The sequence below is a fragment of the Seriola aureovittata genome, chromosome 11, assembly GCF_021018895.1.
Source record: "Seriola aureovittata isolate HTS-2021-v1 ecotype China chromosome 11, ASM2101889v1, whole genome shotgun sequence".
Taxonomy (NCBI): domain Eukaryota; kingdom Metazoa; phylum Chordata; class Actinopteri; order Carangiformes; family Carangidae; genus Seriola; species Seriola aureovittata.
Window position 1 is genome coordinate 24,105,089 of NC_079374.1, and position 24,623 is coordinate 24,129,711.

General features: G+C 40.7%; 1 protein-coding gene across 10 annotated transcripts in view; it reads right to left on the reverse strand.

Moving 5' to 3' along the window:
• Positions 1-24,623, reverse strand: part of tns1b (tensin 1b) — a 169,781-nt gene that overhangs the window by 106,976 nt on the left and 38,182 nt on the right. For all 10 annotated transcript variants that reach the window (XM_056389770.1, XM_056389766.1, XM_056389765.1 and 7 more), the window contains exon 2: positions 7,607-7,721. In XM_056389770.1, coding sequence (XP_056245745.1) covers positions 7,607-7,721 — 115 coding nt within the window. The remainder of the gene's footprint in view (positions 1-7,606; positions 7,722-24,623) is intronic.

Sequence of the window (24,623 nt, forward strand, 5' to 3'; positions counted from 1 at the left end):
AGCTGTGGTTCAGGAGGTAGACTGGACCACAGTCTATCTCCAGTCTGGAAGGTTGGAGGTTTGAGTCCAGAATCCTTTAGTCTGCATTTTGAAGTGTTCTTGGGCAAGATACTGAACCCCAAATTGCCCCCAACAGTGTGTGAATGTGCGTGCATGGAAAAAACAAAAAATGTGTATGTGTAGGGAAAAGCGTTGTATGAATGTGAGCCATTGTAAACTGCTGTGAGCGGTTGATAAGACAAGAAAATCACTAAATACTGTAAATACAATCCATTTATCACAGAATCAACCACCAACCAACCTGTCACGCAACAGCTTCATATCCTTGCAGAGCTATTAACACCACACAACAACCACAGAAGTGGGTGGATGGATAGCTTGTGTTTTCAAGCTACAGAGCCAATTCAGCCTTCAGGTCATGCAATATATTCAACTCCTGCAGTGCAGTGGCTGTAAACAGCTGATAACCTCTCATGACTAAACCTCTGTTCGAAAACATCTGATAAAACGTTTTAGATTCCACGCGCCTACACACTCGCGCTAATGCTCAGTTGCGTTTTCCTGTGCACTCGCTGCAGTTCCTGTGAAGTGTCAGTCGGTAATTACTGACACTCAGTGATCACTATCCATCGTTTGACTCATACAGGGTTGTCATCATTCAGCCCACACATTTTCCCCAGATAAAATCCATCCTGCCAGTGTTGGGTTTCTGTGGGTAAAGCCCCACCTTCATGCAGCTGCTAAAGCTTTCTTAACATGGGAGATTCCCGAGAACAGTGCAGAAGAGCAGACTAAATCCTGGGTGAGTGTTCCCAGGGAATCATCTGTGTACTCAGATCTGTGTCATTTGTTTGGTTCATCCTGACAAAACACAATTTCTGTTTGCTTACCTTTCTGTCTGTTTTTATGTCACTGCGATTAGTCAGACTTTTGTTTGGTTGTAACAGCTGTTTCCCCTCATACAATCAGTAGCTACCAAAAACACAGACAGTTAACATGTAAATAGAACAAGAGCCGTGACAAATGTGGATTAAACAATCTGCACAGGTTCAGGATTGAAGTTTGTGCTGAAAAATTCTGGAAATGTACTCGGGCAGTCAGCAGCAGATGTAGCTGTAGACTCGGGTAGAAGCGGGCTGCCCCGTGAGGAACATGGGACTCTGCTGCCACCTGGTGGTTATACCTGAAACTACAGCTGGGATACACACCATAGGAACACTAAATTTTTGGTTGAATTGCTGGATAGAGTTTCATTATCTAAATATAATCATGTAACCCAGCAGCACTAAACATAATTGTTTTAAATTGATTCTTCTTTTCTCACAAATTTCACTTGAGCTTTATCAGCGGATGGACTTTAGCAAGTTATTGTTGTTAATTGCAATCATAACTTATGTATATATGTATATATATATATATATATATATATATATAAATGCAGATGTTCAAATCTTCATCTGCTGATGAAAATCCTCTGATATGATCTTTTGAATCTCCACTATTAAGCCAACATGGATGAGAAGTCCTTAAAGAAAAATGTAAATAATTTGTAGCTCTGTTCAAAGCAATTGTTCCAACTTCTTCTGCTGATGAAGCTCAGGCTCCAGAGCAGCTACTAAATGGAACTTCTCAACTCTTTTAAAGATCAAGAATGAACTCTCGCTCCAAGAAATGACTTCATTTCTAGAAACTACAGAGCTGAAAATGCTACTATATGAAAACATTGTCAGCAATGAAGTGATAGATGTATATGTATATATATATCTGTGTACTATATATATATAGAGAGATAGTATATGTAAATAAAATACTGAAATTATTAATAATTAAATAATTATAATTAAATTCTGTTGAAATTAAATCATCTTAAAAATGTTTAAATAAATATCCCTGTCTAATGAATGGCAATAATCATGTAAACTATAATATCACGTGTCATTTCTCAACAGTATGGAAACATATCCAATCATGAATTAATACAAACCAACACCAACAATGGAAATCATCGGGCGCCTCTGTGGCTCACCTGGTAGAGCGTGTACCATTAAGGCTTAGTCCTAACCACAGCGGGCCTGGGTTCAGGTCCAACCCATCCTCTCTCTCTCTCTCTCTCTTTCTCTGCAACATTCCTCTCTCTCCCTCTCACTGCAGCTATAATAAAGGCATAAAAAGCCTGAAATGGAAAACATTTTCCAACAAGTAACAAAGCCCAAATTTGCCCTGAAGAATGCGGAGCTGAACAAATTGAATCCATTTGAATAGACCTGTCTGTACGAGGTTCAACTACAGTTCAGTTGTAATAGTTCAACTCATCCAACAAGTGGCTCCCTAACTGCATTAACTGCTGTGGGCCTGACAGTGTGGGGACTGTGTTGTCAACTCCTAACTTTCAGTTTCTCTATAAACTCAGTCATATTATGGTTTGATTTAAAGCCATTTGAGCAGTTTGATGGCACAGACATGTGCATGTAAAACATATCAGACAGTAGCAGCAGATAAGAGGAGAAATCCAACTGAGTTTAGAATCTCTGCCTTTCACTCTGACAGCGTGGTGAGTCTGCGTCTCCAGTCGAGGCTCACGGAAAGTCGTAGTCTAGTCAGTTTAGTCGATTAGGATAATGATATTAGACTGGGAGCCAGTCACTGCCCATCATCCCAGCGGTCATCTTCATCCATCTGCCACACTTATTAGGCTAATGACTTCTGTCAATGCAAGGGACACAATACAGTAATGGTGATTAAGTTAATTGTTATGGCTTTGTGTACTTTTCTTTTTGTGTGTGCGTGCGTGCGTGCGTGCGTGCGTGCGTGTGTGTGTGTGCGCGCATTATGAACTAGGCCACTGACTACACCGGGTGAAGCAAGTGTTACAGTCCCTGATAAGCAATGAAACTATTTTTAGAAATTAAAGTAACACATGTTTTCACAAACTAAAAATGTCTGTGTAACATTAGCACATGACACTAAAGCTCCATATGAAGCCAATTGTGAGCGTGTGTTTTAACCCTCATCGGCACATGTTGCATACCAGCTGTATGAGCTCAGCAGTCAGGAACAGAACTTTGATAACCTTTACTCTCCGTCACTCACACACACACACCTGCTATTGTGCTGTGTGTCCGGCCAGTTAAAGACCTGTGTTTACAGTGGATCCCTATGGGACAGCGACGTGGTCGCCTCCAGAACGAGGACAAAACCCGTCAGAAAAACAGCTCAAACAATCTTTGTAAATGAGTTTAAAGGTGTTTTTAAAGTTCTGTTTGCTGCTGTGCAAAAGCTAAATGCAGCAGCTGTGACAGGCAAAACCAAACTGTATTTTTTTTGTGTTTTCTTTCAGTTTCAGGGGAAAATTCAGGTCAACGCAATTATAAACAAAAATATAAGGATTTTATAAACCATAATAAATGCTAAAGTCTCTTTCGTTTTACCTTTTAAGGGCACAACAGCCTTTTATTGACCTGCCAATAAACAGAAACCCTCCATTTAACCTGAACTGCACTGCGGTGAATGAATACAAAAGCCGAGCTCCTGCCCTCAGGGACTTTTCCTTCTCCAAAAATACCCTACCACACAGAAGGCTGCTTTTTTCTTTTTCTTTTTTTTTTTTCTTTTTCCTTTGGAGTGGAAAACTGCAGTCTTGACCTGCATCAACATGCTATTGTCAAAGTAACTAACACCTTGTATCCTGGCAACCCGCTGAAGAGAGAGGAAGTCCACAGCTCGTGTCACTGCGAGGCCATGTGACTGGAGACTGTTAGTAAACAAGAGCAGCAGAGGGGAAGTAATGTATGAGTGAGGGAGCAGCTGGTTCCTGTACGGCTCCATCCTGACCAACAACGCCTGTGTGTTGGGTCAGGTTAGGTTACAGACGCATCATCATCCGTCTCTCTCTCATTTCAGTGTTGAATGTTCATAGTATCTTCTTTTTATTTTAAGAGATAGATAGATAGATAGATAGATAGATAGATAGATAGATAGATAGATAGATAGATAGATAGATAGATAGATAGATAGATAGATTTAAGATCGGTGGAATCAACATGAAGCTACAGCCAGCAGCTTAGCTAAGCACAAACACTGTAAACAGGAATAAACAGCTTGCTTGTCTGAATGTAATTACTGCCCACCAGCACCTTTCAAGCTCACTAACATGAACATGTCATCTCATTGGTTTTTACACTTTTTACACATTTTATGCAATTTAAACAAATTTGATTTAAGTGTTGAGCTTTAGAGATGTTAGTAGGCACATTTAGTTAAATTCAAGCTGTGTCCCAATTCATCCTTCAGAGGCTGCATTTGTAGACCGATTTCATCACAGCGGCGCGACTAAGCTGTCCCAATTTCAAAGGCTCCTTCAAATGCAGCCGAGAAATGCGGCCCTCTATCCCAAGATTCATTGTGCGCCGGTGATGAAAATAATATGGCAGCAAAAGCTCAGTTCAACAGCTAACGGTACAACTGTTCAAGGGCACAAGTTGTTGGGAAAAGTTACATGTTGTAAAGGTTGCTAGGCGACAGGAGCCGCACTTTGTGACGCAATGGTAAGGGCAGGCACAGGTAGGCCAGACCGCCAACCTCCGGTCTACAACGGCTACAAAGGACCACACCTCCGTAGACCGCGTCCTCCGAAAGGATGCAGCCCTTGAATTGGGACACAGTTTCAAACCGAGCCAGGCCAGATTCAACCCCTGCTCTCAGAGTGTATGCTAGGCCAAGCTAAGCTAACCAGCTGCTGGCTGGAACCTCGCTGCTTCTAGTTTTGGCCAAATGGCAAATCTAATGAGTCATAAGACAGAGATACAGACAGAGAAAAACAGAGTACATGACGTCTGTTGTCTGAGGAGGAGTCTACATTTCACTTTGTCTTGTCCTCATAAATCTCTCCCACACACACACACACACACACACACACACACACACACACACACACACACACACACACACACACACCATTTGCTTGTGCACATGACCAAACCCAGACATGACTAGAAAAAGCAGCATACTGAGGTAAATTAAATCAGAATAGACTTAAATGCAGTCTTGTCATGATGGTTTATTTCCCCAGTAAATCAGCCCTCTCAGATGACGGTCCCAGGTGCTGCTCTCTCATTTTATGAGAACATTTAAGCGACTGTCTCCGCACAACTGAACATTATGTATCCACAGCAGAGTGAGAGTGCAATTGGTGGAAACTTTACCAAAATATAAACAACAGTTTCATTCCACAATTTTACAAATCCTTCTATGGAGTAAGAAATGGTACAAAATAATACTGTGATTATTTTCTAAATGTTCTTATTTAGTAAGTGCAAGAGTGTACGATTTATTTCCCACGGTTTCAGCAGATTGCTTTTGATAAGTGTGCTGGGATGAAACTCTCGGAGCAGCAGTTAAATCTGCCTCTTCCTCACTACCATTACTGAGGTGCCCTAGAGCAAGGCATGCAACTCCCAACTACTCAAATCAAAGGTCCACCACATCAGACTGAGTTTGTACTGAGCAGCTTTCAGGTGTGAACATGTAACTGTATAGGTGAGGAGCAGGCTGCTCCTGCAACATACTAACCCTGGATATGCAAAGGATACAGTACTAGCAAGAGCAAGAGGAAACATCATTTACAGTATCACAGTAGTAGTACCTAGTATGAGAATGTGAATAGAATTTAATTCCGGCTTTAGGGACCAAAAACATACCAATGTGCAGAGAGTGCTCTTGTTTTTCTACGCAGTGCCCTTAAAAACAACCAAACCCGTCATGTCAGGTCTGGGGAAGCTACACGCTGAGTATTCCCCCCCTGATGTGCCAAACCAAACATCCAGCCATTTCCATATGGTTTCATTTGACGTTATCTGTCTGAAAACAGATATTTCCACTAAGACATCACGTGCTGAGCAGACCAGGATCATATATTCTTCATTTTTAACCCACAGCACCAGATGGGAAAGGTTTACTGGCATCGACACTGTTTAGAAAATAGTGACCACATTAAAGTCTACTATTGAATCTCAGTTACTTTCCTGCAATTGTTTGATGTTGCACATTATACGTCAGTCACACCCGAAATGGCATCTGGGTAAGCCACAAAAAACAATTGAAGCACAAAAAAGTTGACACTGGGGACCCCGGTGACGTTACATTAACTTAACAGAAGGTAACATTTATTTATTTAGCAAACGGCCACAGCAGTGTGAACCAAGGCAACAAAAACATTTAAAAATGGAAATTTTTCAAATGGAAAAATATGTTTCTGTTTTTGTTCTATAAAAGATTATTGCATCAATCAAACCATGCAAATCTCTCAGCCATCAGTCAACCATACTGCCTCTTCTGTAAACACCATTAAGGAGATTTAGAAGCTGTTAACCCTTAGCCTCTCTGCGGCTTCTTTTGCCCTCCTCTGTCACTTGACTGGCTGAACCCTGACACGGAGGTGACCTCTGGTAGCCTTGCATGACTCCTCACTCCATCCTCATTTAGACCACTGATGGATGTTGTAACAGATATCGCTTTCATTGTCCCAGCAGGTCTGAGCAGATTCCCGCAGTGGGCCTCAGCTCTTCGTTGGGGAGAGTAAGGTAAACAAACAACTGAGTTAATATTATGAGGACTGAATGTTAATTATGTTGCTGAAGCAATCTATAATAGATTTCAATTTTAAAGTAAGTTGATCCAAATGTGGCAACATGTGAAAGTCAGGTCAAGAGTTGAGACCTAATGAACATTGTGCGATAAGATGAAGCTGTTCTCATTCACATGTTTTTCTGTTTCTCTTTTCAGACGACAGAACAAGTTTGAAATAGTGACTGAAACGTGAGCCATTAACCTCCAATCCATTTCCAAGTTGCTGCTAAAGCCTGTGCTGTGATTTTGAATAATTTACTTAAAATAAAATGATTGCTCAGAGAGAAAGTTACTTACTGGCGGCTCTCTTCTAAGTAGCCAAAGCTTGTCTAAAAAGTCACTAGATTTGTCGCTAGATGCTTTTTTGAACAGCGACAGATGCGCTGAATCGGCAATGCTACAAGCCGTAAACGGCCCCTAATAGAAACTGTTTGCACCAATTCATTTTGAAAGTGCAACTGTCAGTGGGGAAACTCCAACTCTGCCACGTGGCATTCAGCTGACCAATGATCAGATATTTTGACAGAAACAGAAATATGCTGTCTGTGAATATTTTACTGATACGTTCAGTATTAATTATGACTTGCCAAATACATAAACTAACAACACATCTTCATTATGTTAATAGGAAACATAATCTCGTCACAGTTTCTTACAAAGCATTGCAAATTAGTTTCATATAAAGGCAATTTCTAGGAGACAGGGTTGGTCAGGATCCAACAGACCTGTCAGTGAGTGGTGCACAAGAAATTCATCATAATCTGCCACTGCAACATTCACAATCCATCTGTGACCAACCATGTCACTAGGGGGCAGGGATCTTGAGCATATTGTCATCTTTAAATAAACAGCAGATTGACAGATTCTGATGTGAAAGACTAATTTAACACAACAAGACTAAAATAATCAGTTTGACATAAATCAGTGGGATCACCACAAGTACATTTGCCTCAGTAAGTCCAAGCGACCAGGGGTGACTGACCTCGGCAGACGAGTCCGTCCTGGATGATGGTCTGTTTACAAACGCTGCAGTGCTTGGCCTTCTTGAAAGTCTTCACCCGGAACGTATGGGAGTGAAGAGCCTCCAATTCCTCTGGCTGCAGTGAAGAGAAGAAAAAGAAAAGAGCACACAGGTGGAATGTTAAGTGTTAAAATGCTGTGACCTGATGGGGACTGCAATGAATCCAGGTGGTGCAAGTCATTTTGTTTTATCTTTTAAGTGCAGGTGATCCATAAAAATATATTCTTCAACAGCTTCATTTTATATAATCTGCCATATGCGAGATATAAGATTAACGCCTGACCACACATAAATCACATACATCCATATTCACACTCATCTCAGAAGCGACCCCTTGTCCACAGCACTACAGGCATACTGTATCATAAGAACTTCCAGCTACTGTGCTTAACTCTCTACATTAAAGTCCACCCAGGAAGTTAGGTTGCAGGGGCTTAGGTAAGCAGAAGAAAAAGTAGAAAAAGGAGAACACAGATTAATCTCTGCTGCTTTCCTTCTTTCTTTCACCCTCCCCCTTCCTCCCCCTCCCAACTTTTGTCCTGTCATCTCCTTTCCCTCCTTGCAGGTGTGTTACACAACTCCTTGGTGAAACTCTCTGACAGTGCTCCCCACCCCTGTTCAACACCCCTGTGTGTCTGTGTGCAGCCTGCTGTTTTCCCTCTAGTGTTTATACCATCTACCACACAATCCTTTTCCTGTCCGTTTTTGTAAACCAGGCATTCAGCAAGGCTGGACAGCGAACTGAAAAGTCAAGCTTTGACTGTTTCCTGCGGTGTCTTTACGAGAAAACGTCCACCGTGTTTCCATTTGCCCCCTAATGACCGACCGTGGGGAAATGTGACATCATTCATGTGGTGTATTTGCTCAGCTGCTCCCCAATGCAGCTTTGAGGTTCAGCTCTATGGGAACAGTGGTCCACTGAGTCCTCCTGTGAGGCAGACAACCTTACCACATTTTAATATTGTAGTTATTATGTTGTAAAAGTACTGAGCCACAACAGTTTTATATTCCATCTAATACAGTGAAACAGCATTTAACATCAATTAACCAACTGAGTCAAATGAAGGACACGAAGAACAGAATAAAATACAAATTTTACTGGCCACTTCAGAATATGCCTTTAATTGAGACGGTCCTGTAAATAAACGAGCCCATAGGTCGTCTGTGCAGCGTCATAGCAACGTTTTATTGCTAAGCGATATCTAGTGGTCATAGTTATTATGACAGGAGCAAAGGGAAAAGTGCGGTGACGTAGTATGAAGAGAAACAAAGTCCACGTCAGGAGGAGGTTGTGTCGGATGGATGAATATGACACAGGAGAGCGGTGTTCGAGTCCCATGTGAAAGAAGCAGTTTATGTTCTTTCTATTATCCATGACCGTTTGACAAATTTAACCACATTGTTAATTATGTAACCATGACAACAAAGATCATTTGGAAGTACTTATTTCAACAAAAGTCACAATCTTTTCCTAAAGCTAACCATGTCGTTTTTTGCGCCTAAACCTAAAGCACCCATGACTGTTATTATAGTAACAATGACAAGGAAGGTAGGTACGTCGCTGTTCTTATAGTCCGTGTGTTTACTATTGTAACCATGACAACCGAGGTCCGGTACACCTGCCGTTATTTCCGGAGACGCTCCAGTTGTTCAGGACCGAGGAGTTGTTGCTTTAATTTGACTGTGTAGTTAAAGAATAGACAGAACAATCAACACATAATCAAACAATATGAGAGACGGGCGTACGTGCCTTCCAATACATAAACATTTCTAAAATTTCTATTACTTCATATAATAAGTAGGCTTTGCTGGGTGAAGCAGAATGTAGACTTTACTGTATACTACTGTATATACTATACCACTTCCCCATTCACTTGAATCCCATAATCTTTCGTTAATCTGTATTTCTATTGTATTTATCTGTATGTTTTTATATTTGGTTTCCCTTCCCAATGTCAGCTCAGGAAAGTGAGAGAAAATGAAATGAAAATGTCTGAAATCCCATTATGTTTCCGTATGTGTCTGCGACCATGTGTGTGTTTCTCTGTGCCCTGAATGACACATTCAGAGGTTAAAGACAGATAATGGATGTGTTTTCAAGACAGGAAGAGACAGTTTAAAACTGTGTCTTGCCAGGAGGCTTCCATTAAGTGCATGTGCATGCTGGACAGGGCTGAAAGTGGCCATGTGGTTGGCATACTCAGGGACTTAGCACAGGAATTTTCATATGGGAAGACCATAGCATCATCAGGCAAAATCCAGTAGTTCCCTGCTTGTAAGAATTCCCAGACTACAAACCACAATAACCTTACAACCACTAATGACCCCTTTTTTTTTCTTCTCATTAATTCTGAAAGGCGACGTGTTGGAAAAGTGGCTTAGAGTGTGCAATCATAGCACAGAGCTAACACTTAAATGATAAACCAGACTGAGTATCTGTCGGACTGTGCTGTCCTCTCTCCTGTTATTAGCAGAGGGAACCGACTTAGCAGAGGGAAAGTAAAGCCCCTCCTCTTTTTCTGATGATGTCTTATTTCCAGGCTCTGCAGGAACCGGTTAACACACAGTCCTCCTCCTTATGATTCCATGCATTCTGTTAAAGTCTCCATCTCAGTTAAACAGTTGTATAATTTCTCATCTAAAGGAATATGATGAAGTCAGAACATCATGATGATACCAGTATTATCTTGGAACTCTAACTTTTTTAATACCTGCATTACAGGAGGGCATGGAGTTTCAAAGACAGGTGTTTACCAGGCAGGTAATGTCTCACAGAAGACACTATTGAATTATGGGAAGCGTAGGATTGCTGGAATTCCAGTGCACTGCATACACTCAAAAATCACAAAGCATTGTCCAAAGAAACACTCACTGCAATACAGTATCATGAGGCAAGGACCTGCATCGGCCATTAATACGTATAAGCACACATTCCTGGTAGATTACCTAACACCGTGAGCACCATATTTATGCTAACTATAAACTGATTGGCACCATGATAACTTACCAAGGTTGTTGGTATTATAAACTGTTGTGCTGATAAGCTTTCACACCCATGGATTTATTTCTCAAACTGGACCTCCTGAATCATATTTCATGATCTCACTGGTAACTAAAACAACACGTCCCCAAAACACAGTTCTTTGCCTGAGATCACGCTGTTTTATTTTCACAAGGAAAAGACAAACTAACTAGATGAAAGGTGGGACCCAGAACAAAGGATAATACAACACTCTTGGATTGTTTTATTTGTTAGTAGAAAACCTTTATGTTATCTTATCTAGCCTAGAAGAGTGTTTATAGTATGATAAAAGAAATATACATAAGAGGTTCCCAGCCAACAGTAATGACATTAAACACCTTGCCATTTCAATTAGGGCGCCTTAAGAATCTACTGTCAGTCTGCAGCGGCTCTGTGAGGCAATGCTTTTCCCTTTCATGCGGAAATTATGAAAAGTCAAGATTTTTTCCTGTTTTGTTATTCTTCATTAGACATGGAAAAAAATATTTTGAATGTTCTTTTTTAGTTAACACGTATTCTTCATAAGGTTTTCCACATGTCCACTCTGGCGGACTGCATATTATATAATTATATTGCCTATTAGAGATTCTCATAATTTGGTGGTTTCACACAATTCAGGAGCTCATACGGAGGTTTAGGAACTGAAACACACTGATGTTACCTCAGGCTCCATGTGACAGTTCTGTGTTTGTATTTCAGAGCCACATGGCAACAGCAGGACAGCCGAGCCTTCATTCCATCTCCTGGATACGCCTTGCCTACATAACATGATTAGCTTAATCTAGTTAGGCTGAAATAATGACCATGGCTGTGCAGGACGCGCCATGTTGGCAAGGGGGCTCTTGCGGGGAAAGGGGGTGGAGGTCTCTGTCTGGCATCCATACATATGTTATCCAAGGTGCCGCCATGCCAAGGCTCCGGCTGGCACCTGCTGGGTTGGGAAATCTGGATATGGATTTCAGGGGATTGAGCAGGGGTGATAAGTGGGTTTAATGGTACTTTGAGTGTGTGCAGTATTTGTGGATGAGTGTGTGTATCTGTCAGTCTGTATTTTGGTGTTTCAAGGTGGACTGTTATAATAAATCAAATATTTCTCTATTCTGTCAGCATGACACCAGGCTTTGTGCAGGCGGCTCTGTGGTGACAAAAGAAAAGAAAAAAAAATCCTCTGCTTTCACTTCCAGACTGTTAAGGAATCAACTGCCAACATAAAAGCAGTCCATACTGTCAGCAGAATGAACAGGACCCGACCGCAGGCAGGTGTTAGAGGAACACCCCCTTTAATCGCTTTTGTCAAAGCGTCTACTCTCAAACCACATAATCCAAAACAGTCATTAAGTCCAGAGGAATGGACGTTTGAGCTGCGATGAAGTAATCTGTTTTGGATGCAATTACCACAAAGGTATTTGGGGAAGGACCGTGAACTAGCAGTGAGCTTTTGTGCCTTATGAAACAAACTGAAGAGAAGATATCAAGAAATCGATATTTATCTATTTATATTAGTTTTCAATGTGAGATGATACACAAAAATACATTAATTTATATAATAAATAATATCATCAAAGTTTTAGAACACCCCTGAGTAACCTTAAATAGTTCAAAGTTAAGCAACAAACTGCTACAGGTCATTTCAGAGAAAACAGGCCTTTTTTCATGGATTAAGAAATTGGTTCACTTCCCGCTTTCCTGCAGCAATGGAAGTAAATCAAGCCTTGAAAATTGATGGAAAAATTCCTGCACGTGCCCCGAGCAAACCCTCCGTCTGTGCTCGTGTCAGTGTTAAAACATTATCAGGACAACACTGTACTGCAGGAAGTAGTAAGGAGGTAGTTCTGTATATTTCTATCAGAATGGTGAGAAAAAGGCAAGTAACAAAGGAAGACAGACTGGTCAGTCAGCGGTTCATCCTTCAGCCAGATAATGACCCAAAACATTAGAGGAACAGAACCAGACTTCGTCTTCACTAGAGCAGCACAGTCTCCAGACTTTCACCACATGGAGCTGGTTTGAGATGAACCGAACAGAGAGTGAGAGCAAAGCAAACTACAAGTGCAACACATTCATCTGAACTTCTGCAACAGTGTTTGGATGGACTGTCGGAGCAATATTTAATTTCATTTGTAGAAACACGTGACGTGTGATCAGCTGCTGGAAGAGTCAAAAATCTGAGTTAAATTGAGTTCAAATAAAAAGATCGCATGATTCCCTGTTTTTAAAATCTCCAGTTGCTTTTTTATTTGTGCTTCAATTTTAGATACACAGACATTGAATTATGTGAATTTAAATAACAGCTGGAAATATATAATATATATATATATATATATATATATATATATATATATATATATATATCATGTATCTATAATATATTATACATACAACCATACGTGCTTCTCATGTGCTTGTGTTTTCTGTCTAATAATTTATGCATGAAACACATTTTCCAGATTCCAAATCAAATTACTTCTGCAAGGTGGGGTGTAACACTTTAATCAGCCCATGTTGCCATAGCAACAAGCCAAGTTTTTCCACTGTAGATGAATTTTAGCCTCTGCCTTCACTTCCCTGTGCCAAGGAACTTAATCAGTGTCAGTGGAATTTGCCTGAGAAAGTTTAAACTGTCTAAAATTGTCATTCAAAGTAAAAGCACAAGGAAAGTTCTGTTTCATAATGCACCAAATACTGTCAGTTTGAAGTTGCTGAGAAGATTCTTCTTATGTCAGATCACTTATGTTGCCTGTGACAGAACTGACAAAAACTGATACACACTACCCCCACCGCCCCACACATGCACAGACACACACACACTTGTACATTTGTGTTAAACAGGCAGAATGTCTCAATCCAGGAGTCTATTCAGCAGCCTCTTTGACCACTGCTGAGCCTTCTCACACTCTCCTCAGCCTCTATCCATTCACACACCAGGGCTTATGCAGTAGGACAGACAGTGTGTGTGTGTGTGTGTGTGTGTGTGTGTGCGGTGGTGGTGGTTGTGGTTGTGGGGGTGGGGTGGGGGGGCTATATGCCACTTGTCTTGAGTGAAGTGAGGTTCAAGGGGTATGATGTGTATGGGGATACTCAAAACGAAATTCCCTCAACTGGGTTTCATTTCTTTCTGGTAGAGGGGCTGGCAGTCGAGACATCCTGGTTTACAAGGCCAAACAAAGGCGAGACTTCTTCAGCAGGCCTGTCTATTTTAGTCCTCTTGGCCTCACCACAAATCCAGCCTCAGTCATTTAACCTCAAAATACTATGTAAATACGGCACGGCGCAATATAGCAGGACGCTCCCTTTTGTGAGTTCTTAATTGTTTCCGATCATTAGCAATGCACCCGGCACTCAGTTTGTTTATTGTTTGGGGGGGTGGCGGGAGTATATGGAGAGTCGCTTGGGGAGACATGGGTGATGAGGAGAGCTATGGGGGTGGGGAGCGAAAGAATTAAAGAGTTAAAGTCAGCCCTGCAAGTACGGTCACAGGAGATGTGGTCACTGACTATTTTCTGTTTCAAAGTTGTTGCCATTTGCAACATGCAAATGGCCTCAGTCCTTCGCATTCGCTTCACACTCTCACATTCTCTAATGGGCCACAAAGGAAGGAAATGGTTTCAGACAGGCAACCGGGACCCCCGAAAGCTGGGGTCAGGGTGTACACATACCCCCCCCAGCCCAGGCACTGCAGCTCCTGGGAACAGACTCCCGTTCCCTTAGAGACGCACGCATAATCTCCTGCCTCACTCTCATTAGCACACACGGGCAAAACAGGCACTCTCGTGCATAAATATGTGCAAACACACACACACACACACACACACACACACACACACACACACACACAGATGAACACACTGTCACATCAATGCACACACAAACATACACATGCATAGACACATGCCCAACCACCCCTCACACATTCCTCCCTACTTTCTACTTTTTCCTCCTGATAAAAGTTCTTAAAGAAGAGAAAGATTTCCAGCCATGCATTTGTGCATTAAGTCTTATCATTTGTAGCGCTGATGCTCCTGTAAGATTTCTTTTAATCAACACAGCAGTATGTCTTGGTCGGTCCCTTCTACTCCTGGCATTTTTGCCATGTTACTTTTAATTTCACAGGAATTCAATGAACCTTCAAGGGAGGTGTTTATTAGCCTAACTTAAGGTAATTAGGTTAATCAGTTCAAAATTAATTGATTTTGAACTGAAATAAAACTGACACATTATTGCCTCATATAGTTCACATGGTAAACGTGTTACGTGTGTTCAGGGGTTAGCTGTAGGCAATCAGCCACATGGATGACGGCTGTGGCGCATATCACAACTGTTTCAGAAAGACAACAACAGCAAATCTAATTGTTTCTAAATGTGAATCTTCATGTTAGTGTGAAAGGTCTAAAGGGAAGAAAAATGCTACTCTACCAGTCCTCAGTCGGAAACCATAGTCTGGTAATTGTATCCTAAGTATCCAACTTTTCCACGCTCGTTCCTCCGTTGGTCTCTAAACAGCGAATGCGGTAATAGGCCTACTGTTGTCTGACTGTTACTGACAAATTAGTCCAAAAGATTGCGATGATGATATGAAAACAAAATGAATAGCCTATTCATTGCAGTGCTTTTTCATGTGCATTATTGAGCTGACACTTCACTGAGATAAAGTTGAGCCGACACTTCACTGAGCCGGCACAGTGCCAGAGAACTTTAAGTCACGCACATGTAAGTAATACTTTTGGCTCTGGTTTGGTCTCCACCAACTCATATGGGAAATATATGGCTTTTTGGCTGCCAGATGATCCACTATACTTCCACATCTGGACCCAACACACAAACACGGACAATCTTGTGTCTGTCAAACAAAACCAAAGGATAACAGCTGGAATCTGCCCAGATGTGGAAGTATAAGGGCCAGACTGGGGCCAAGGGCCCAGGCATATGTTGGGCCAGGAGTTTTGTTTTGTTACCTGTACAGTATGGCCACAAGCTAACTTCTGACTGTATGCCAATTGTTGCTGGGCAGACAGTGGGTATAGGAGCTTCTTTTTTTTTTTTTACAAAGAATGAGGCTTGTAAGAGTTGAGTAGAGGTCTGGAAAACCAAAAGAAGAGCTAAGAGAAGCTCAAAGGCTCCACAGAGCTGCATTGAGCTGCGGAGGTGGATCATAATTCACTGTGGAATTATTATTACACGTGGCACCTGTTGGATTTCACAGTGATTTGGTTTATTGTTAATGGAAAAATTTCAAACAGTGCAGCTTTAATGTTTAACCTGGACCTGGTACCACAGAGCTGGATACACAGAGCAGAAAAAAAGGAATCATATATAATATATAAAATATAAATAGGGAAAATAGCAGCTACAGTTTACAGGCTTAAATATTCATGTTTTTGGTAGCAAACTGACTATTCATCACCCACCTTTCACATGGACATTGAAAAATGTATTTTTTCTCCTACAAATATTAAAAATTACAGTGAGATCATATTCATCTGTCATAATTCTAATACACCAGCCAGCTGGAGGTGAATCTGGCGTCAGAGGGATTAAAATGTTAAGCAGAGCAACAAATCAAGGGTAAGATATACTGCAGTTTCTTTATGTGCTCCGTAACACTGGACCTGGATGTCAGGACACTCTGCCAAAGTAAAGAAAGACAGGAAAACAACCAGACAAGCAGACAGGAAAAGGAAGATGAGAACCTGACACAGACAGGCAGAGGAAAGAGAATGATCTGGTTGGAAAAATGTGGCTGAAATTTCAGTCCTATAACAAAAAACCTTTCGTTTCTCTGGCCTTAAATCTACAAATACATTCTCATGTTTCAGCACGTTACACAACACAACTTTAAAAAAGGCACGACTTCCAGAAAATCACATTAAATTGAAAATGAAACTTGAGATGTGAACTTTATCTCATTAAAGTCATCAACTTTCAGACATCTGGAAATCTGCTATTTGTCTAATGCTGCGTCTAAAATTTCGGACAGCAGCATTTATGTCATAATAATGGACGTACTGTATTAAAGAATCAAACTGTTCACACTGGGCAGCTTCAGTAAGTGTTAGGTAATGTTATACTATGGAGATAAACCCTTCCAGACTCTGCTATGTGACAGACATTCCAGCTGAATAAGGTAACCACCAAGACACTGTTTTTCTCCTTAAGTTTAGAGACTCACAACTATTCCCTTCAACTGTTTTGAACGTGTGACTCATGCAGAGACACACAAACGCACCCAGACTTCACCTCTGATTACACTGGCATTCACTTTCAGCACTTCATGCATTAGCTCATACACGTGGAGCCGTGTTCACGTCTGTTTCAGTGCACATGGACACTCTCACATGCATGTATACGGTGGATAGAAATCCCAGGGTATTTCAAACTCTGGAAAGCATAACAGTCCAGGTAGCCTAGCCTCTGATCCTTGGCTTTCATGCTCAGGTCTTTGCGTCTAATGGTTTGGGGGACTGTGAATTTATGTTTTTAGGAAGCATAAAACATATTTTATACTAGACAGCCACGAGGAAAGGAAACATACAGATTAACAATAGGAAAATGTTTTACATCTACTTGAATGCTTGAATATTTTTTATCTTCTTGCAGTAAAATTACTACAATATTTTTGGACTCATAAAGTTCCAATCATGGTTATTTCATCATCGTTTAATTTTTAATTAGTTCAGGACTTGAGCAGATGACAGATCTTGTGTCACAAGGTCCCACACAGGAACCATGAATTGGCCTTTATAGTCTGACTCTGTGAGGCTGTGTTTAGGCACAGAGGTGCACTGAGCTAAATGCTAATATCAGCATACCAACATGCTCACAACAACAATGCGAACATTTTTATGTTACCATGTTTACCATCTTACTTTTTGCACAGTAGCAAGCTAGCATTTGGTAATTAGTACACACAGTACAGTTGGTGCTGACAGAAATGTCATTACTTGACAGAGAAATTTTGGCATGATGATGGTGATAGAGAAAAAGTGAAGGGGTCACCAAACTTTTGACAAATTCATCCTGAGGGGGGCATGAATATCTGAACCAAATGTCATTGCAATCCATCCAATAGATGTAGCGATGATTTACTCTGAACCAGCACGTCAACCTCATGGCAGCACTAGAGGAAAAGTCAGGGGATCACCAAAGTCATTAAGATACATCATCTGGGGACCATGAATTAAACCAAATTTTGTGCCAAATAATCTAACAGATGTTGAGATATTTAACTGGATAAGTGGGAATTTTGACTTGCTATTGGCACCAGAGTCATCATGATTAATCCTCTGGGGACCATGATTGTCTGTACAAAATTACATGGCACTCCTATAGTTGTTGAGATATGTTATTCTGGACCAATGTGGTGGATCGACCTAATACTCTCCGCTTCTTGCTCTTTAACATTGTGTCTCAATAAATGATCATTGTGCCCCTGATGTGATTATTGCAGTGTTAGACCTAACACACCTCACGGGATCACAATCAAACATTAAATGCTTGATGTTCGTACTGGAAAACACCAGATCTCTTTAACCTTTAACAAGATTACAGGTGGAAAAAAGTACTGGGACACTGAGCTGTAGTAGCAGATGGGAATAGAGAGACAGACACAAGCAAACTACACAGAAACAAAGTCAGGTTAGTGCACAGGCAGGCTGACAGATATACAGGCAGGCCACTGACAGCAGACAAGATAGAGAGGAAGGCCAGACTGGCCGTGCTTGTCTGTGTGGCAGTGATTTCCTACAGTCTGAATGAAGTCTATGAAAAGCATATACACACATACGCACCACGTCATCGCCCCCTCTAACCAGAGGCTATTGTTCGTCCTGGTGGAGCCAGAAGACTAAACGAGACCTCTCCAATCAACTGGGTTAATCAGCCATTGACGCGCCGGTCTCTCATATGGGACACCATATGCATGGATGGATATCTTAACAAGACACAGTTGGGTGACCACCGCATGTCTCCATCTGTGACTGTTTATGTGTGTGTGTACGTACAGTATATACACTCACTGACTCAATGAGTAAGCAAACAAAGCTACTTGCTGATGAGTGCAAAGGGTATTTTTGTTTCCCCTTTCTGCAAGATCTTCTCAACACACCCTCTCCTCTTTTTTTGCACCCCCCCATCCCCCCTTCCCATGGGGTAGGTTCCCATGTAACAAGGCAGCTATTCTTCATCTTTCTCAGCTAAACAGGGCCAGCTGACCTTTGACCCATCTTCACTTCTCTTCTTCCCCTCTGCCTGACCTCTTCCCTCTACACTCTGCCCTCATCTAGTCAAGACATGTCCCACCTCTCTTCTCCTGTCCAGTCACCTTATCGCAAAACATCCACTCCCTCTCCCATCCTTGCTCTGTCTCCCCTCGTGTTGTCATATGACTACGGAAAAGCAAAGCAGTTTGTGCTGGCGGGCCATGGGAAAGAGGCAGAGAGGCTGTCACTTTCACCTCACAGAAAGTCAGTGAAATCCTTGTTGTGATCAGTGAGCAACCACAGCTGTTCGTTTGATGAAGCACGATCCTGTCACAGGAGCAGCTTTGTCAAAACACACACACACACACACACACACACACACACAGACACTTACACACACACAGCTTAAAGGTTAAAGATGAGAGAGCTGCCTGTGACATGGATGCAGAGTCTGACAGACTCGTTTGGACTGAAATATACAAGAACCAATGCTTTTAATTCACTGCTGCTTTGAATTCAGAGTAGAAATGTCTGTTTGCAAGGTCATCCTATAATTGATCTTCTTCAAACAATGTGCTCTTCTGATTCAACTCTGCGTTATTAAATAGCAGTAAACAGAGAGGCAGGACAGATGGGAGACATATGTTTTTATGATACATAAACTATGGAACATGAATTACTCTCTGAATCAAATGCAACCAAACTTGCTAATGTATCAGTGCTTTGACTTGATTCGTCTTCTGTACTGATACAATTGAACTGTTGCATGAATTGTACTATGTACATATAGGCTATGTTTAATGCAAGCTGCATTAGGGTAGAAAACATTTTTCCACGATGTCATAACAGTTTATGAACATCGTCACTATTTAGAAATAAAGCACTTTGTTGGAAGCCCATGAACACACCACAGCCCACCTTTGATAGACATCTGTCAACTCTGGCAGCTAACATGATATTCCAAGTATCAGTGATAACGTTAGCTCCACCGCAGAGAGAAATGACCTGTGTGTGTCCAAAAACATGACAAGACAGCACAGATTACTTAAAAGCACTACATTAACATAAAAAACTAATGTTGCCATGCTGTTTGCTGACAGTGCAGTGGTGCACTCATTCTGGTTATTGTAACATAATAATATATATTATAGCATTAGCATGTATGGAAATCGTGCTGTTATTTCAGAATATACCAGACAAAAATGTATAAAGGCAAAGCGTCACTCCTTTCAAACAATGCAGGGTGTAACCACTATTGATCAGCAACACTGGATCATCAAAAGAGACTCTGTACACATCTCTGGAAAATTATAACCGTAACGATGTGATATATTTTCCATCCAAAGCCGTTCTGCACCTCTATCAACTGTCACAACTTCCCAAACTAAAACTCTGAACACATGTCAAACATTTCAAACGACCTAAATGTCATTTTGGGATTTTGAGATCATGCTAAGAGAAAAATTATATTGTGTAGAGTGTATTCTGAGCATTTTGAAATGATTGAATGAAATGACACATGAAAATCAACAAAAACTTACTGTGGAAAAAAAAGAAGGTAGGTTAAAACTATGTGTGCGTTTGTTTGTTTATTCATCTATGAAGGGGCTGCAACTAATGATTATTTTCATTATCAATTAAACTGCTGATTGTTTTATCTTTTAATTGTTTAGTCTATAAAATGTCAGCCGAAAGTGAAAACTGTCCACCACAGTTTCCCAGAGAAAACTGATGTCTTCAAATGTCTGGTTTTAGATGTTTTTCGCTGAAAAAATGATGTAGACAAACATTATTCAACTTGATTCTCACAGCTCTACAGAAGTGACTGCATTTTGTTGCTATCCCTAAGGGCTGGCAACCCAAATCATAAAAAGTTGGGAAAATAAACTGCTTAATCTGTTGTGAAATGTCTCATTTTGTTTGAACAACCCCCACATCCTGAAATTATTTCCTGACTACGCCATCGTACAGCTAAAGGAAACATGAAACATCATAACATACAAAACAGTATCATAATCACTATTTCAGATGAAATGAAACATTTCACTTCACCACCATGTGAAAAAATGCTTGTGAGGTAAAACATGGCTACGGCCATTTGCTATACAGTGACTGAATTATTCATCCCATCCCCATCAAGATATAGACGAAGTAATGAGAATGAAAAAGCATGAGATTAAACAACAAGAGAGATTCACAAGAAGATTTGTTACTAATAACTATTTTCTAGCTATTATCTGCACAAGTTTAAACATTGTTAGTGTCTGTATAAATCCCAGTTCAAAATATCTTGCATGAACCTAAAAAAAACGAATTTGTTATAACTGTTAATTAAAATTCTCCACACCCCAAGCCGATACTTACTAAAAGTTTAATTTCCTTATATCACAAGCAAACTGTACAAACCTGTAATGTGCAATGAGCTACTACAGAGCATCTCAGCTGTGACTTAATGTTCCTGGAGCAGAAGATTTCCAGATAACTCATCCAGACACTTTTGCAGTGACTTCTTGTTCAACTCTTAAAAAGACAAATGCAAAGCAGATAAAAAAAATAAAAAAAAACTTTACCAAGATAAAGCCTGTTTTCAGTTAAGTATAAAACCAACTTATCCTGAATGACATGTTACAGTACAATCAACAGTTGAAGAAGGAAGTGTCTGTGAATCCCCTAATTGTAAGCAGCCCACTACAGAACAAGTGCATTGGGCAACAATTCGCACTTAAATACCAGAAAGAAGAAGGGTTTCTTTTTTTCAACCTTTCCTTCCTTTCCTGTTTCTTCCGCTCTCCAGTTCCCACTAACCAAATGGCCTTACAATGAACAGTCACCTGCTTTTCATTTGGGGGAAAAATGCACCCCAGGCATTCCAGTCTCTCCTTCCTCCCACTCTGCCCCCCCCCCCCCCCCCCCCCCCCCCCCCCCCGCCCCTCTAACTCCACTCTCTACATGCATTTCATCTCAGTGAGGTGGATCCCAGGGAGGAAATTACTCAGTCATCCAGAAGTGAAGGAGGAAAAAATATCCCGTCTTTTTCTCAGACCATCAGCAGCACTGAGAGAGTAACACGGCGGGGTCATCTTATCTTGGCTGTCAGGATTTGGTACTCAGTCAATTACGGGGGGTGAAAGAGAAAGAGGTTTTTTCGCAGGGGGGCTGCAAAGATGTTCAGCTCTCTAGCCGGAAACAATAAAGACACAATTTGTCAAAAACTAGTTATTACTTTAATGCTGATTAAACAGTTTAGTGTTGCATTCTGGGACACCCGAGGTTTGTTGAAAACTTTTGTTAATCTATACCTCTTTTACTGTCAAGTTTGATTAATGATCATAATCCTGCACTCAAAGACTAGGAACCTGTTGTAATGAAAATTTCATTAAATTTCCACCAGACAATTCATTGATCAAGGTTTTAGGTTCAGACTCGAACACTTCCACTTGCATATTAAAGTTTTGTTTTAGCCGTGCTAGCGGCATGTCTCTTGTGATGGCTAATCCAATTTTGGATTTATTGCCATGAAATTTGATACAGGCATTCATTGTGCCCATAGATGAATTGAAATAACATGAGGGTCCCTTGAGTCTTCATCTAGAGCTCTCATCGGGTCAGATTTTTTATCGGTCTAATACTTTTGTTTGACTACTCCTATCAGCATTGGCTTTACTTTGTGTTTGATACTAAATAGCAAATGTTAGCATACTAGCATGAACTGCAACCTGACCTTCCGGTTTTTGAGGTTAACCGGTGGTTTACATCTAGTGGTAAATCCTCTGACATTCTGGTCCTGAAGTTTTCTCTTGATCACTGACAAGGAAACATGTCCGCCTATATCCTGTAGAGCTTTCTTGACTTGCTGCGAAGTCATTAAGACAATTTCTTCTCTAAATCATTTTCTGTTCATCCACAAGACATGTGTTCCTCGGTCTATCAGGTCATTTGCCTGTGTGCGCCATGTTGAAACCACACACAGCTGCCAAAGAAACATTTAATAGCCAAGTGTCCAATCATTTTATAACCTTTACAATTTGGGAAATATGCATTAAATATATAACTCAGTATTTTCAATGTATGACGTAAACCGTACTTGTGGTGTGGACTGTATATGTAACTTTTCCTCATATATCCACTTATTGTTCTCTTCTTAAGTTTTGTGATTGTGTTGATTTTGTGTGTCCAAATAATCTGGTAAGCACTCTGTGTGTAAAATAAATTGTTTATTATTGTTGTAACAAGAGTACATTGTGATTTTCTGGCCTGGATTCAGACATGCGTTTTGAAATCTTACGACAAATCCATATAAAGCGAGTCATAAATGTTCTGCTTTGTTTGCTTTAAGTGAAAATCTCAGAATGGCCCGAGATAAGCTATCTGTTTAAGGAAACAAAGCTCTGAACTTTCTCTCGCACTATTGTGATATAGCAGCCTATGAAAATAAATTATACATGTGGAAGAAAGATGGCTACAAGCCCCAAATAAAAGCAAGGGGGATTGTCCTTGCCAATAGCATGGATACAGAGGGATGAAACAGGTTTAATCAAAGACATCCAAAGTTCATCAGAAAAACTTACTGCCAAGGGAAAACAGCACGTGTTCTATATCACGCTGGGTTGGCAGAGGATCAGGCACTTGGACGAGACTGATGAAACTAAAGCCATAACCCCAAAATGTTCTCTAAAAATAATGGGGATGATATGTTTCAGGGGATTTTGTTCTTATGATTAGATCTCATAGAGAGATTGCCTCCTCTGTTCTTCCAAACTGAATAAAATCCTCTCTGGATTGTTGTCTAAGACACATACAATAAGGAAATCAAATAAATCCATCAAATTACTAATCACACTGACAATACTGCGAACAAAGTCAACTTATTCGAAAAAAACTGAAATCCCTCAAACGTAAACCCGAATCCCTTTGGATAAATAAGCAGGCAGCACAGCAGGGTGCTGTCAGCGCCACTTCCAATAAGGATTGTTTGGCCTCACACTTGAATGCATAGGTATCCACGGGAGGTCTCAGATCACATCCAGAGTTAGAGGTTATCATGGCATTAACAAGGTCTGTGGGCCTCTTTGGTGAGGGCCCTTGACTGACACATTGGGAAATGGTGCCAGGAGAGATCTTGATCTCCTCAAACAATCCCGACTGTACAGCTGGCAAAGTCAAGAAATAAATACTGGTGTTAAGGTGAAAGCTCCCAGCTCTAAGTCTTAATCTCCACAGAGTGCTTTATCATGATGTCAGAGCTCTCATATTCACTCAAACAAATGCACACATGCTCAAGTTCTGGCATTAGATTTAATAAAGTGATATGTTTCTTGGGTTTGATCAGTGTTTGTGTTGTGTTGTTCTGTAAAAAACAGTGTCTTGTTAAAGTATCTGGTTTAACTTGGCTGCTCTGTTCTGGCAGCGAAGAAACACAAAGTTTGAGTCTACACGTACATGTAAGGAATTTTCTGGCTTACACTGTTGCACACATGAAATGTGGAGCATATCCATATAAGGTGGCTTTGGATACTAAACATGCGCTTTATAAACAAGATATTAAACCTTTAAAGGATCTGAAAACCTGAGAAATAGTCAAGGTTTGAAGCCAAGGTTTCAGGTCTTTTAAAGTGAGTCTATATAACTGGACTAGAGCCAGTGTGGCCATTAATGGCATGGTGTGTTTACTTCTTTTAACTTTATGATGAAAACACTTAAATGTTTTGTGTGACATACTGAAATGTATTGCAACAGTAGCACAAGTACGGAAGAGTCACAG